The sequence below is a fragment of the Mangifera indica genome, chromosome 1, assembly GCF_011075055.1.
Source record: "Mangifera indica cultivar Alphonso chromosome 1, CATAS_Mindica_2.1, whole genome shotgun sequence".
NCBI classification, from domain to species: Eukaryota; Viridiplantae; Streptophyta; class Magnoliopsida; order Sapindales; family Anacardiaceae; genus Mangifera; species Mangifera indica.
Window position 1 is genome coordinate 11,335,175 of NC_058137.1, and position 16,486 is coordinate 11,351,660.

At 32.9% G+C, this 16,486-nt stretch overlaps 2 protein-coding genes across 7 annotated transcripts; both read left to right on the top strand.

Moving 5' to 3' along the window:
* Positions 1-36: 36 nt before the first annotated feature.
* Positions 37-2,933, top strand: LOC123215133. Its single transcript, XM_044635229.1, has 3 exons — positions 37-211; positions 1,707-1,787; positions 2,664-2,933. Exons 1-3 carry the CDS (start codon positions 53-55, stop codon positions 2,931-2,933), a joined length of 510 nt encoding a protein of 169 aa, XP_044491164.1. The 5' UTR covers positions 37-52.
* Positions 2,934-8,055: 5,122 nt separating this feature from the next.
* Positions 8,056-15,719, top strand: LOC123210879 (probable serine/threonine-protein kinase At1g54610). 6 transcript variants are annotated; one of them, XM_044629372.1, is made up of 14 exons: positions 8,056-8,123; positions 8,936-9,076; positions 9,906-10,134; positions 10,214-10,452; positions 10,639-11,005; positions 11,072-11,158; positions 11,245-11,469; positions 11,730-12,295; positions 12,694-12,978; positions 13,082-13,399; positions 13,909-14,127; positions 14,286-14,380; positions 14,660-14,771; positions 14,973-15,719. In XM_044629372.1, exons 8-14 carry the CDS (start codon positions 11,945-11,947, stop codon positions 15,384-15,386), a joined length of 1,794 nt encoding a protein of 597 aa, XP_044485307.1. In that variant the 5' UTR covers positions 8,056-8,123; positions 8,936-9,076; positions 9,906-10,134; positions 10,214-10,452; positions 10,639-11,005; positions 11,072-11,158; positions 11,245-11,469; positions 11,730-11,944; the 3' UTR covers positions 15,387-15,719. The 6 variants fall into 6 exon arrangements, with proteins under 6 accessions (XP_044485307.1, XP_044485312.1, XP_044485340.1 ...); XM_044629377.1 differs by lacking the exon at positions 8,056-8,123 and having other exon boundaries at positions 8,222-9,076; positions 10,636-11,005; XM_044629405.1 differs by lacking the exon at positions 8,056-8,123 and having other exon boundaries at positions 8,222-9,076; positions 11,072-11,134.
* Positions 15,720-16,486: the final 767 nt, after the last annotated feature.

A 16,486-nucleotide genomic window follows, 5' to 3' on the forward strand; every position in this document is an offset into this window, starting at 1 on the left:
AAGAGGGTTTGATTTCTCTTCAGGGTTTGCGTTTACTTGGAGAGATTTTTTCATGACGAAGAAGAGGAGATCAGATGCCACACGCCTTGATGAAGTTGACCGCACGATGTACGCTACCTTCCGTAGCGCCGCCAACTTGCTCTCACAGCTATACTCGCAGACGATGAACCACCAGCGCCTTAGCTTTCATGCCGGAGAGCGTCATGCGCTGGTATGCTTTCATTTCTAATGTATATATATTTTTAATTTTAATTTGCTTTTTTTTTTTTTAATTTTGGCTCATGGGGTTTCTTTGATAATAAATTGTTATTATAGTGATGCGAAAATTTGAAAATTGTATGTTTTTTTTGGCTTTTTAATTTGATACTGGGTTATTTTTTAAGTTAATTATCTGGTTGATGAGCTTGCACCTGTTTGATTTGTTAGATATGGAAGAGAATGCATGGGATGAATTATATTTTATCGTTTATAATTTGTCCTATATAAGCTTTGGAAGTTGCTGTGGGCTTGGTTTAGCAAAGCTTTTAGATTTTTTAAAAATTTTCGGTGTAAAAGTTTTATGATTTGAGAGGGAATAAAAAATATTGTTTTCTATGCCTTTGTCTACAAGTATAAATTTTGTGGAATCATCTCGCAAGATCATGTTGATTTCTGGCTCTCATGTTTAACTATGCCTTATTACTTATAGTGTCAAGGTCTATATGGTAGTTGAAAGGTTCTTAGGATGTAAGTTCTTCTCGATATTGTAAGTACAAGTGTTTATGTAAGTTTGGATAGCTAAGAACGATGTCTATTTCTAAGATTATGATGTGAAGTTTTGCAATTCATAGTTATTTGGGCTTAATTTAGTGATCTATTGTTCTTTCAATTGTTTGTTGTATTTCTTGAATTTGTGAATGTTTTTCCTGAAATTAAGATTGCTAAAGAGATGCTGAATGATGTAACCGTTGGAAAAAAAAGAGTTAACGTTTGGTTATGGGCCGATTCCTGATGTTCAAATAATAAATTGAATTGGTTTGTTTAAGAAGTTGATGAACAAATTCTTTTCTGTTTATCATAGTGGGTGCTTGCAACTTTCCTATCTTGTATCTGAGTTGCTAATCCGTTAATTTTTAAGGTTTTGCATTTTTCTGACCTCTTTGACCTTGAACTGAGCTGCTTTTCACCTAAGCTAACCATACAGTTCTGGACCTCTTTATCTTGACATGGAAACTCCATATCTTTTTTACCTATACTGTTGTACATATAGTATTTACTTTTTGATCTTCAGGTGGTCATTCTGCTTGGGACTTGTGAAAATATATTTTAATTTTTTTGGGGATGAGGCAAATTGCATTTCACATTTTCTAATGAACTTAATAACTTTCAAAGAAATGATTTCTTAGCTTCCAGATAGCATTTGCAATTTAGTATCTTATGATTTTGAACCCTTTTCCATGCTCTCATTCTTCGCATTCTTGTATATGAATTAATCTCTTCTTGACATTGATATTTCAATGTAATTATCTCTTGATGTTTTTTAAAATAAAGGAAAGCATAAGCTGAGGCTCCAGTCTGTCATTGTGTGCTTTGATGATTCTCAGATCTGTTGCCCTGTTGTTTGACATTTTTGTTATAGTAATTTTCATTTTATGATTTGGTGGATTCTGCCTGTTTAAATTTAGGCATTGGCTTTGTATACGCTCACGTACTCCTTTAATTTCCAGGAGAAACTTTATCAATGGATTTTGAGACGGCAAGAAGAAGGATCAAGAGTAACAACAGTAGATATAGCTGCTTATCTGCAGGGTGCTTTGATCAACCATCATTTTGTGGTTTTATAGCTTGCTCTTTTTATCCTTATACATTTATAGTGTGGCCTTAAGGGCTTATGTTAAGACTAGAGAAATAAAAATTTCGAATCTTAATTCATTAAGAAATATTATTTTTTTGTCTTTTTGTTAGATGGAAAAAAAAAAATCAAAAGTTCAGTTTTTAGAACCATTAATATGTGAACAATTTGAAATACAAAATCAGAATGTGTTCTTACTGCAGTTGGCCAAGTAAGAACTAAATCATGATGATGGCTTATAATTAGGAGAGGATTTGAGCTACACCAAGCTTGAGCTTGGGATTGCTCAAGTTTGGCTTGGTTCAAGGGAGTGAGCTTGAGCTTGAACTTGAACTTAAACTTGATATGATGAGTCAAGCTCAAGCTTGGTTCGGTTTTTTAAATTTAAATTTAATTTTAAACTTATTAATTATTATATTCTAAATCTAATAAAAGAAAGCATAGAAGGAAGTTAAATTGTGATGAGACAGGGGATTTTGTGCTTCTCATGTCTGTCTCATATATATATATATATAAATAAAATTATGTGGGTAGAAATTTCTTAATATAATTACTTCTGTTGAGCTGATTGACCGAATTTGAAATCAAGTCCATACTTTTTATGATAAAATTAGACTACGGAAGGTCAGGCATGGTGATTTTTAAGTGCTTTGAAACACCTGATATTTTCTTTTGTAATGTTTTGTTGATTTAGGAGTCATCTAATTGCTTCTAAATGTTTTTTGCATCCATTCTTCCTATGTCATCCAAAATTTGGGAAACAAATAGAAGAATTTGATTCACTTTGGTGAATTTGAATCATCTCTGAAATCGTTTTTTAATGTTTGTATAGAATGAGCTTGAATATGGAGCAGAGGAGCCTCCTATGTCTCCCAGGTTGCCTATTCAGCACCAACATGTTCCCAATACTTATATTCCATACACGCCACCAGCAGCAGGGCCTGAAGTTCGTTCTGGACAACCAGATCATCAAGTGAAGAACTCAGTTTTCTCAAACGCTCTCTCCAGCCCTGTTCGCCGCAGCCTTCAACATTATTACTTACGCCAGGAGTTGACCAAATGCCATCGGGAAATATGCACCTCACATACAGCATCATCTTAACAGAACAGATCCCATTTCTGAATCCTGAACACCTGGACATGATCCATTCCATCCACCATGAATTCCCTTCCAATTAAATTTGTGTTGGTTTTAAAGCCCCTGTATCGTTAGGAGCCCTGAAATTGAATGCAAATGTAGTGCGAGTTTCATTCTATTTTCCAGCTAGCATTGTTTGTGACCATAATAAGTAAAAATGTTCCGTGTCCCATACAATACTTCTTGTCTGTCAATTCATTATATGGAAAACGTATATGCAACAAACATGGTTATGACCCTAGCTAGTACAAGAGAGCTTAAAAAATTTATGATATATTATTATATTAATACTATAATAATAAATGGTGAAAAATATGTTTGTGAAAAATAATCATAAAATTTGGATAAAAAAAGATACCAAAATGTGTATTTATAAGTTTGATATGATATATTATTAATAATATGTTCTAATGATATGGTAATATCGATCATAATTTTAATATTTTTCATAAATTTTTTAGTGAAACTGAATAGAACAATTCAATTCAAATATAAAATATCGGATGACTATTAAACTTAATATAACGTAATTTATAATCAAGATTTAATCATCATTAATTATTATTATTTCATTATTTTGTTATCAAATGTAAAGTATCTAATTGACTATTCAAATGGATTTTAAATTTTTATTTAATGAATTTTTTATCAAATTATTTCTAAAATATTATGATTTGTTGAGGTTTAATTTAAAAAAATTAAACGAATATATATAGGAGATAGATGAAATACCTTCATGGTACTGTGCTTTAAGTAAAACTGATAAAATAGAAAGAGATATGAGGTCATTGTCCATAAATATTATGAGGAGAGGTTTTTGGTTTAAAAAATTGACGCACTTTTCCATCCATCATAATAAAGGTTTGACATTTTTCTAACTGTAAAGTCTTCAACAAGGGTAACAAAAGATGAGTTCATAAAAGAATGTGATGCAAAAAACAATGAAAACTCACATTTATGGAGAATTTCAAAGATGAAAAGTGAAGTTTGGCAAAGAAACAATGCCAATATGGTGAAGAAGAGCTAATGAAAAACATTTGTGTTACTACTATGAAAGTCAAAAGTAGAAGAAATTAGGGATTTGAATGACAAAAGATTGAGTTTTTTGTTTTATATAATTATGACATTATGGTAATTAATTACAAATACAAAGGACATTTTCGTGTTTTAAAAATTCATGTAAAGGAAAATATATAAAATAACAAAAATATACGTTTAATACGAGAAACGTGTAAAATACGGATTAATTCGTTTTCAGTTAAAAAATTTAGAACGATGTATTTAAAAACAAATTAAACAAGAATGTAAATAATTTGCATTTTCACTTACTAAGGTTATGACTACATAATTGCAATACATTCAATTACTATGTAGATACACATGGTACATCTAGCATATGTACATATAGCCATTTAAGGATTAATGTAGTATATAGTATTTGGTAGGCCAAAAGACTTATTTCCACTCAAGGATTGGTGTAAACCCAAACTCCCACCTGCTAATTTTCGAAAACCTAATTATCCCACCTTTATGTTAAAATTTGTATTATAAAATAGTAAGATTCACACTTAGTGAGGCTATAGATTTCTAGAGAGAGAAAGTGGACTATAGCATTTATAAAGGTTAATAACACCTTGAAAGCTATTTGTATTATGAAGAAAAACTTGGTTAGAGTTTTGCCAATCAAGGATAAGTGGAATATGCCAAGGAACTTAGCTTGGAAGAGTGGAGTATGTCAGGTTGCGTTGAACCACTATATATTGCATGTTTGATTTTCTTATCCCTTAAACTCAGATTTTGTTTTGTATATTGTTTTGATTATGTTGATTAATTGAAATATTTCTTGACATTTTCACAAATCACATTAAAAATAACCATCATTCATTGAGTTGCATAAATTGGTTTAATTCTTTAACTTGTTAAAATTTGTTTTAAATTGCCTAATTCACCCTCCTTTTAGGCCATTCGATTGTTCAACTTTAGGGGGAATAAGTCGTTTGGCATATTTGGTGTGAGAAATATGAGACAACTTGGAACAAAATACTTATCATATAGTATACAATTTTGTAGTACTCGCAAATTCATCCAAGATTAATTTAGTCATTTGGATTTGCTTGATTGTGCTTAATAAACTGAGTATGTGTGGATTTAGGCTTGCACGGTCGTGTGGGAAGACCATATGCCCATGTGTTTGATGGCAAAGACAAAATAATATTTTCTTGTTTAATGCATGATAATTAGTTAAGTATGGATGACATACATGCCCATGATACACACTCGTGTTTGAGTGGGCACATGCCAATGTGTCATGCTTGTGCATGATCAGTATATTTGAATTTTGGATAAGAATGTATTTTGTGGGGATTTCGAAACATGACATTATTGGGAACAACATATATGCCCATGTGTGAACAATACATATCTATGTATCGTGCGTTTTAGTTAAAAATAAAAAGGTTTTAAATACATTTGGTTGCATTTTTTTGCCATTCCTTTCAGCAAACAAAGAGAAAAGAGAGGATTTTGAGTGTTTTAGAGGTCGTGGATGCAAAAGAAGGTCACAAGAGATTTATCAAGGCCACGTGAAGACTTTTTGCATCATCGAAAGAGAGGTGAGTAGGCAAACCCCAACCCAAGTCTTATGTGTTTGGATTGCTCTATAGCTTGTTAAGTTTATTTGTGATATGATTTTTTTATGAATGTGTTCATAGATTGAGGAATATATGTGTGTGTGTGTGTATGTGTGTGTTTGTGTTCATAGATTAATTATGTTATTTGATGCTTAGTTTATATACATTCTTTATTTATATAAGTGTATATATGATTGCTCTTGTTTGGATAATGAAAGAAAGGTGTTAATATGACTGGTTCAAGTTGTTGTGTGTATATAATTGATATCTTTCATGGTTTCAAAAGAGGAAATTGAACCATATCTAAGCTGATGGGGAAAAGTTACTATTAAATGGTTAAGAATGTTTATTATGCAATCTTAAGTTGTTAAAACTATTGTATTAGAATATTTGGTGGCAGAATTTAGTTGGTATGTGATTAGTAGTGGTTTGTAGAGGTTTTAAGCTTCGTGTATGTTGTGGAATCAAAGGTAAAACACTGAAACTAAAAGTAAAAAATATGGAAAATTATGACACACACTGGTGTGCTTTTAGGCAAAATTCTCCCTATGTGAATTAAACCCATGCGAGTGTGGAATTAAGAATGGACACGCTCATGTGATACGGGACATACAACATTATGCCCTGCCCTAAGGATACACCCCCATGTGTCTTGTTGCATGCCCACGTGGATGAAGTAATACACCCTTGTGCGTGATGGATACATAGTCGTATACTTTTGGGAAATTTTGGAAATAAAGACATGTGAAGTATATAAAGAGTATATGAAGTTCCAATGTGAGTATATGGGTTTGAAAACAACTAATTGACCCCTATAAAGGATGAATAAGAGGAAAATATGAATTAAGGCTCTAATGAAGGCAATATGAGGTTAATATTAGATAAATAAGTCAGATTATGTGGAAGATGACACAAAAGGATTTTGGGTGCTTAACTGTATGAACAATGACATGGATCTTGATCGAAGTGGTTTCAAATAAAAAATTAGAAACAATGTACTATGATATAGCTATTTGTTACCAAACTATATGTAGTGTAACATATAACCAAGCTATGTGTAGTGTAATCGAGCCATCAAACTATGTACGGTGTGACAGTAAAAGCATCAAGGCTAATCTGTGTGATCTTGTACTTTTGGATAATTATGTATCAACGTAGGGTGCCTTACTATCTGGGATACTCGTGCACACATTAATGTTAGGTGTCTTAGCATCCGGGATGCATGTATGATAACAAGAGAGGCTCAAGGTCTCACTACTCTTATGATATGATATGTATAGCCTGAAGCTTGGTCGACATGTGCATTAAGTGCACATTATGATTGACATCTCGAATGTCTCATGCTTTTACCAAATACTCGAGACGTCGATGTATATCATTTGACACTAATAATCCAATATGACACTGTCATTGAAGATTGGGCGTGGCCATTGAAATGATTATGATGGGTATTGGGGATGTTGGGGAAACATACGTGATACCATAAGAAGATTGATCAAAGGACACATATGAGATTGAGATTATCCATGATGTATGTTCATATATTGAATATTATAGGGTCATCTACTTACTGAATGTGTTTCACTCACCGTCTCCTTTGTGGTTTTGCATGTAGTACTTTTGGAGCAACGGGGCAACAACAGAGACAATAGCATTTTGGTCATTTTATATGTTGGACTATATTGATGTATTTGAGTTTATCTATGATATTTATATGCTCTATTTTATGATTTTGGATTTCAAACATTGGAATTGTATTATATTAGAATAGGTTTTACACTTTTGAGATTGTGAGAGAGAATTGTTTATCATGCTATTATCTATTACTATATGTGTTTGAAAAAAAGTTTTAGATAACACATATCTTTAAATATCTATTCTAACTAAGGAGATATGTATCTAGAAAAGGGGTGTTATAAATTTGATATGAAATTTTAAAGAAATTTAAATTTTATTTTATAAACTTGAACTTCATTTATTGTTATATGTTAAAATCCTATTCAGTAAATCAATATTAACAACTTTTTTATATTCTCTTAACTATGGTTTATTAAAATTTTCATTGACGTAATATTTTTTATAAATTTTATTCTAATAACCTTTTTCTATAAGTTATACCAAACTATGGGTAATATTAAGTACATAATTTTTATATATAATTTATAAATAAATAATAATATATTATTATATGATTAAGTAATTAAAAATTAAAAATAAATAAATATCTAATTATAAAATAATATATAATTATTTATACGTAAAATTATAAAATTATACATATATAACTTCTGAAAAAAGGATTCAAATGTTTGGTTTAAATTTGTAAATTAAAAAAAGAATTCAGCCTTATAATTTGGGCCCAAACAAAACAAGGTCTGGTCCATAAACTGTTGACCCAAAATGATCCATTATCTTAATAAAAATGAAAAGCTAACTCGGCCCATTAATAGCTCTTTCTTCGATTCATTCCCGCCAACATTTTCTGTCGCGCTCCGAACACACTCTGAATCGCGCTCCATTTAGGGTACGCGATCCGATTCGATAAAATGTTTTGTTTTGTGATTAAACTGTAAAAAGTAAAATTTATTTTAAGAAAAATTTAAATATTTATTTTTTGTTGGAAAGAATTCATCATCTCAACGTTGCTGTTTTGAACTTTGATGTCGTTTTAGTAGCTGAAATTTGATTGAATATAAACTCGATTTTTATTTTTCTTGTGCATAATTCGAGTTATTATTGTGCGGACTTGATAGCAATTAGGTTAGATTAGGTTCGTTTTAGTTGTTAAGATTTTTGTTGAAGTGAAGTTTTAGATAAAGATTGAAGCAATAGTGAAAAGAAATTGAGATTGGGATTGAGTTTTTTAGTTATATTTTCTATAATTTGGGTTGTTTGTTTGTTTAGAGTTAAATTATAAGAGGATTAAGTGTTTATTTTGAAGGATTTGAAGTGGGGGTGCAATATTTTTTTTGGTGGGAGATTATAACAATTTATGTTTTTTCCGTGTTCATGTTTTGGAAGTTGTGATGATTTTAGGCGGTGTAGGTTTTGTTGTTCAAGACAGATGAATATTTTGATATACTAAGATACAATTTAGAAGTCAGAATTATGTTTCCTTCTTGTTAATTTCTTTTATGGTTAATCATGTTTTTAATTTTATAAATATCTGAAACAAGTTGGACGGATAAGAAGACAATGGGAAAGCGGGAAAAGGAATTTTCTTTGATTTATTATTTATCATTTTTGGACTTTTAACTAGTTTCTAGGATTTGTCTTACAGTTCTTTTTGATAACATGAGATATTGGATTCAATGTGTCTAACAAACGGCTATGCAGAAGGCTGAACTGCCACGACATTTTCAAAAAAGGGAAAGGGGAAGGTAGTCAAGGCTCCTGGAAAGCAGTATATGGGTGCAGTTGCCACTGGAGTCATGCAATCTGCAAAGAGAACTTATGGGAAGCACCATAAAACAGCAGGTATGATATCTCATCCATCTTTTGTGCCTTTGAAGCTTTTTCCTAGCAATCTCTTCTTTAAATAAATGCACTATTATGAACTACTTACGAGAGAGTTTTCATATTGAACTTTATGGGCAGTTAGCCTTGTGGTGTGGTACAGGGTTAAACACTTATAAATACTCTTCTTATATCAAGTAGATTTGTGTAAATCTAATTTTCAAATTAATTCTGGATTCTGGCTTCAAAAGAATGCGAAAAGGCTTCACACCACAAGCTAGTAAGACTAAAGTGCAAAACTAATCGTTAATAATGAAATTGAGAGATGACGGTACTCCTAGTTCATCCAATATCTCTTGTTAATTTTCTATGGCAGGACATATAAGCTTGTCTAAAATTTGTTAAAAACCTAATTTGGTGGGTCCATACAGAAACCATAAATAAACAAGGCCATCCTCTGCAAGCTTTTGACTTTTTGCACCAAGAACTGGTATACGTTGAATTTATCACATCATCCATTAGTCCACCATGTCTGCTTTTGTTTATTTCATTGGTACTCCAAATTTTTTCATTTGGAATTGGTTTTGGATCTTCTCTTTTCTGGGGAGGTGATGATTTTTTGGTTATAAATGATAAGAATTGTTCACCCACTAGCTCAGCTGTAGCTGTGAGTCTGCAGCATCCAGGAAAAGATACATGCCTCTTGGAAACAAGTAAAAAACTAGACCTTTTTCCAGAATAAATTTTTAATCCATCTACGAAGGTAGAGTTTAAAAAAAAATACTAACCTTTGAACAGATTATTGGCTTTTTATGACCTATTAAAAATATTATTGTTTTTTTCTCTGTAGGATGGATTTCATCGTTATTTGGAACTCACTCTAAGCAAACTGAAGAAGATATCTTCTGTGCTTATGTGTCTTATTAGCAAATGGGATGGTTCAAATGTTACTCTTGGGGAACCCATACTGTTCTCGTACAATGTCGTGGAAAACTTTGCTAGTTATAGATGGAAAATGAATGACATTAGCATCAGTGCAAGAGATGTCTATACAGCTATCCCACCGTTTTCCACTGAAGGTCAAAGACCTGATCACTTTCTCTTCTTCTAGGCTTGTTGTACTTCAGTGCAAGATTCTGATTCTGTTTCTGTATCAAGGTATGCCTGCTCCTCCAACACTGAAGCTTCAACCTCGAAATGCCTTCTCCACAATTTCATTAGAGGGGTCATTAAAATCTGAAGTACAGCAAGGTTACAGCAGTAACGTGGCCAATACATTTGGCTAAGTAAAAGAAATAGAAGCAACAAGTGAAGAACATGAACATATAATTGGAAATGGAGCAACAACTGCAGTGCTGGCACAGAACATGTCTTTTGATAGACCAATGAATTCTGAGGTATGAAATTAATAGCTATTGTATTATTAGTTTTTTACTGTTTGACCATATAAATCGAATATTTCTAAAAAATAATATGTTACATATGACTTTTTAGTATATATTCAAAATCTAGTAATTTGCCCCAAATGCATATTGATGATTGAATATTGATAACCATCTGGTGAATTATCTTTCTACAAGTAGGATAATGAAGTGAGAATGGATAGCAGTGTTGTGAATTATCTTTGGAGGCATGCCGTATGAAGCATCCTTGCAGGGCAGGCTCAATGCTTGTGATGTGAAATCAAACGGGAGCAATGCAGGCTTGCAGCCATCTCAACCAATTTATGATTCATTTGATGCTTTTCTTGCTCGCCGAATGAATCATTCTCAAGGTCCAAGGCCTCTGACTTCGACTCTGCCTCCTTATGTCTCACATTCATCTATTTGGGATGCTGAAGACACAAGTCATGCATTTGCATTTCGAAAATTCTCTTCCTCAGAGAAGGAATCTAGTTCATTCAGTCAGGGTGCTGGCCCTAAGTCATTCAAGTTCTCAAATGTGACCAAGGTTTGCTTGATTGAATTTATGTTGCAACATCATATGCTGTGTTATTTTCTTATCGACGTCTTGCAGGCCAATGCCCAACAGGTGCTTTCACAGGGCCATGCTTGTCCAGAATCCGAGTCAGACTTGCAGGTCGGTCTATCAGGCATCAAATGGGTATATTTCTTCTGGAAATTGTTTTTGCCACTTCACTGCATCAACTTTTCACGTAACTCGCCAGTTTTCTCTGTTGTTTTTCCCAGTTGAAATGTCTAAAACATGGAGATCGACACTGTGGGGACCTTCGGTCTTGGCTTATCATCCTTGCGAAAGATTCAGTGGAGACAAACATTAGCACGAGCGGCATTTAGAATTAGCAACCTCATCATTATTGTATCGAAAGGCGAACATATAAGAGACCTGAAATTCTTTACAAATGATTTGATATACAATCTTCATATAGCAGGAATTTCTATCTGCCTATTCTGGTACTTCTTTCTAGTTTTCTTTCTCGAAATTTTCTCAATTAAGATCCTCCAAAACGGCATACATACTAAAACCATACAAAAAATGGTCTTTTTATCTTGCAAATCAAAATTAAATATACTGGAAATTTACCAAACTATTTAATTTTAATCAGTTTCGATGATTCTAATGATTTATATTAAATCTCTTATTTGATAAACTAATTCATATAATTATCCTATTAGTTCTTGTATATATTAACACCAAAGCCTTGAAAAAACAGCCCGACTCTTTCACGATGGAGGAGCTTCTCCCTCAATTCCTCAGCCATACTTTAGCCAAAATCCAAAAAACTGCCGGCAAAAGGGCGGCTTCTGTATATGCTCTTTCACCCTTTCCACATACCTTGTTCGTCACGAACTAATAAGAAGAGTAAAACAAGAAACAAACTTTAAAAGAAGAAGATCAAATGGACCGAGTTCTTGAGAAGAAGATCAAATGGGGTGTGTTCAGACGAAAGAGTCAACTTATTCCCCGCCTCAGCTTGAGAGGATGAAGCATGAGAATAGGTATGTGAAGGTGGTGCATAAAGTGGTGGCTGTGGGGAGGGAGCATAGTGGGAAGTTGGTGAAAAATGAAGGCGGTGGGGAGGCTAAGGTAGGGCCAACTGGTGAAGGAGTGGTGGCGAAGGGCAGTGGAGGTGGCGAGCGGAGGACGGTGGTTAGAAAGAAGATGGAAGGAGATGAACTTGTGGGTGGATGGCCTAAATGGCTTGTTGAGAATATTCCTACTGATGTTTTGGCTTGTTTGGTTCCCAAAAGCGCTGATTCTTATGATAATGTAGACAAGGTTGGTATGATTTTTATGATTTATATTTTTGAAGAATTGTGTTATTTTAGGTTTGTCTTATATTGTGATATTCTCATAGATTATAGGAAGACCTGATGATAAAAATTTTAAAAATATGTGTCGATGTTATGATTATACACTTTTGTTTTGTTATGTTATTTAAGTTGTTTTGATCATGAATTGTTCTATATAAAGTTTCAGTGAGAAATGTTTTCCTAAATTGTTTTATGTTTCCCACTTCTGCTTGAAACTTGAGTGATTTCCCCTATTGTAGCTCATTTTTGCTAGTAATATGTCCTACCTATTTCCTCTTGTGAGATTCAGAGGATTATGATCATCACGTACTGTTCTCCTAAATTCTTGGCGACCCTACTAACTCAAGCATCGAAGCTTTGCAGGTAGGCCAAGGAACCTACAGCAATGTGTACAAAGCCAGAGATAGAGACACAGGAAAGATTGTGGCCTTGAAGAAGGTAAGGTTTGACACATCTGAGCCTGAGAGTGTCAAGTTCATGGCAAGAGAAATAATGATATTGCAGAAGCTTGACCACCCAAATGTCATCAAGCTTGAAGGCATAGCCACTTCAAGAATGCAATACAGTCTCTATTTGGTGTTTGATTTCATGCAATCTGATTTAACCAGAGTCATCTCTCGTCCTGGCCAGAGGCTCACTCTTCCTCAGGTCACTCATGATCCTTTGAGATATTTTACTCTTTCCATAAAAAATGACGAAAACAATTCTATCTGACAGCGGATAATCAAACTTCTTATTTTCATTTTTGCAGGTGAAATGCTATATGCAGCAGCTGCTTTCAGGGCTACAACACTGCCATGAAAGAGGGATTTTACACAGAGACATCAAAGCTTCAAACTTGTTGATCGACAAAAATGGGATGCTGAAAATTGCAGATTTTGGGCTGGCAAATGTTTACAATCCAAAACCAAAACGCCCAATGACGAGCAAAGTTGTGACTCTCTGGTACAGAGCTCCTGAGCTTCTCTTAGGCTCCACTGATTATGGAGTTGGCATTGATCTATGGAGTGCAGGTTGCCTCTTGGCTGAAATGTTTCTTGGAAGACCAATAATGCCTGGAAGAACTGAGGTAAAAAAAAAAAAAAAAGCTACTGTACCAAATTTACTTTTTTGGTTTACAAAATTTAAGTTTCTAGTCTACAAATTTTATGCAATTAGTTTACAAAATGTATGGGAAGAAATTGTAAATGTTAATTCCGGAATTATAATAGCTTGAATACTAAGCTATAATCAAATAGGGGTCAATTTTTTTTTTTTGGAAACTTATGAAAGAAAGCATGGAGGTTTCTAAATAAATTGTAAAGCCGTGAAACTACTTTAGATAAGGATATACTTAACCCTTGTTGAGGGTACAAAATGTAATTTGACAAGTTTTTATAGTTTTTAACAGATATTTATGATTTTTAATTTAATATAATTACAAATTCAAATAAAAAAAGCTTATATTTTTAAAAAAATTTTCCATTAAATTCAACAATAACAAACTGTCCTTTCAGTTTTTTCAATATGCTTTGAAACCTTCAAACTTTATTTAATTTTTTTTTTCAAGTTTGTTGAAATTCCTTGTGCCTCCTCCAGGTTGAGCAGCTTCACAGGATATTCAAGCTTTGTGGGTCACCTTCTGATGAATATTGGAAGAAGATGAAGTTCACAACCACCTTCAGGCCACCATATTATAAGCCTAGTTTCCAAGAGGCTTTCTCCGAATTTCCTCGCTCCTCTTTGGGCATCTTAACAACCCTGCTATCACTCGACCCTTCATATCGTGGCACTGCTGCTTCCGCTCTTCAGTTTGAAGTGAGTATGAAGAAATCTACTATGGACACCACAAGAAAATTGATTTTAACAGAGGAACTCAAAACTCTGAGTATCATTGTGAAGACAATTATTTGGAATTGGGCTCCTCTGATAGCTCAGTTCGAAGGTAAAATTAACAATTTGTGTTTTGGTTGCAGTTCTTTAGTTCAAGTCCATTGCCATGTGACCTCTCAGGTTTACCAGTAATTTACAAAGAGGAAGATGAGCCTGCACAAACCACCAAATATAAGAAGTATGTTTTAAAGTTCAAACTCCTTAATGAATGTTATGTTTATTGAATATGTTTTTACCTCGAAACTTACAAATTTAGATCAAAACCCTTTTTAAATCTAGTGTCATGGGCGAGATTTAATCATAAGATCTTTTATGTATATTCTAAGAGAGAGATCCAATTAGTACTTAATGATCATACTAGCTCATAGAATACAAGTATGATACAGAACTAAATTCTTAATTTTTTATACTAATCGTGAGTGAGTGATTGCATGAATGTGGGTCTGAAATTTGACAGGAACAAGAGTTCAAAGGGAAAGAAATCCACTCACAAAAAGCATAGGCCTCATACAAGAAAGGATTCAACTTCAGAAGAATCCAAAGGATACCTGACTGAATCTTCTAGAGAGGTGAACTCAATATAACATCATCACTTTTAACTGCTTAATCACATTTATAACTTATTGTGATTTTAATTAATATAAATTTATCTTTTAACAAATTTTTTGTGGCTAGGTTGTATTTATGAGTACTTAGAATATTAATTATTAGCCCTCTTGAAAATTAAATCCTGGTTTCCCCCTGATTATTTCTTTCTTTTGGGGTTTCAGCTGGAGAAGAATTCAGACTCAACTTACATGCACATGGTTAGCAGTACAGCAAGTAGTTCGTCATCTTCAAAGCAAACAACAATTTTACATGAGAAAAGCTTCAATGATGCCTCTCTCTCTCCAATTGGCCATAATTCTCATGCAAAAAGAGCCCCAGTAACAGAAGGCCACCGTAATAGTAGTTACAATCCTTCAAAGAAGATGATTCAGAATTTCACTCTCACTGAAGGCCACCCCAGTGCCCTTAAAAACATCCAAAATTACAGTACTCTTTTGCAGGCCTCCATTGCCGATATTGTCAACCACAGACAGGGTAATGCCTTTGCTCCCTTTAGTAGGTCACTTTCTAACTTGGATTTTCGGACTCTTGATGCTGAGAGAATTGCTAAGCTCTTTGGAAACAACCAAGATTAGATTATTGTTAGTTTTGGTAATCCAGGACTCTCTCGAACCCGGGTGTGAACGAAATTGGAGCCCTGTCAAACCCTACCATGTCTTTAGATAAGATTAGGTCATATTATTGATTGTGTATCTTGAGTTTTATTTATTTTATATATTTTGGACTGAATTGTGAGATATGGTAGCTATATTTATACATATGCAATGCTAATGTTAATGAATTCATATCCGACATTACCTTGTTGAATTAGCAAAGCATATGAAGTAGTTTTGAAGGATCTTGAGACATTTGTTCCTTGTTAACAAAGTGGGTTCCAGATTTATAAAATTATCAGACTTTTATTATTATATGGAGATCTCCAAAACTGGCTTTGTAAATCCATTTCTTAACCGACAAAAAAATGAAATAAGGAAAATATATAAAAAATATTTCTTAAATTTATTGAATAATATAATTCTAGATGTACTTAATAAAATCCCTAATTTTTTTAAATTTATAGACACCCAATATTTTCTTTTTTTTTTTAATGTGTTTTTTTATTTGTAGAAGTAAATCAAAATAAGAGAAAATATGAGGTTAATTATTTAAATAAAAATATGATTTACTTATATTTGTACTTAAATCATATGGGAATGAAATAAATATTATACCTTATAAATTCATATTTTGGAAAGTGCTAAAATATACTGCATGAGATAGTGATTTTTCAAAACACAAAAAAAAATAAATAAATAAAAATAGGAATAAAAAAAGACACGGAGAAGAAGAAGGAACAATTACAAATGACATTTCAATTTACAAGCAGTTTTTACTAAAATATGTATAACAAGCATTACCATTACATTTTTCCCTTTAATTCATAATTTTTTTAGTGAAATTCTCAGATAAAATTTAATCTATATATTATACCTGCCCCCACCTTATATTATATCCAAACTTCCATAACAAAATCACAAATTCATGTGATAATTTTCAATGGAATATGCAATAATTTTAATAAAAATTCACTCATTCATCATAATATCCATCACTGAACTTGTTCTTGATCCACTTGAAGCTGTTTCTCAATGAAGATTTGAGCTTACCTTCCATGGTGTACATATTGTAAGCAGCC

Excerpts from the sequence above, each read along its gene's own strand:
- LOC123215133 (XM_044635229.1), top strand. The coding sequence starts at position 53 with ATGACGAAGAAGAGGAGATCAGATGCCACACGCCTTGATGAAGTTGAC. Across the intron at positions 212-1,706 it reads CCGGAGAGCGTCATGCGCTG|GAGAAACTTTATCAATGGAT; the intron begins GTATGCTTTCAT and ends TTTAATTTCCAG. Across the intron at positions 1,788-2,663 it reads ATATAGCTGCTTATCTGCAG|AATGAGCTTGAATATGGAGC; the intron begins GGTGCTTTGATC and ends ATGTTTGTATAG.
- LOC123210879 (XM_044629372.1), top strand. The coding sequence starts at position 11,945 with ATGGGGTGTGTTCAGACGAAAGAGTCAACTTATTCCCCGCCTCAGCTT. Across the intron at positions 14,128-14,285 it reads CTTCCGCTCTTCAGTTTGAA|TTCTTTAGTTCAAGTCCATT; the intron begins GTGAGTATGAAG and ends TTTTGGTTGCAG. Across the intron at positions 14,772-14,972 it reads TGACTGAATCTTCTAGAGAG|CTGGAGAAGAATTCAGACTC; the intron begins GTGAACTCAATA and ends TTGGGGTTTCAG.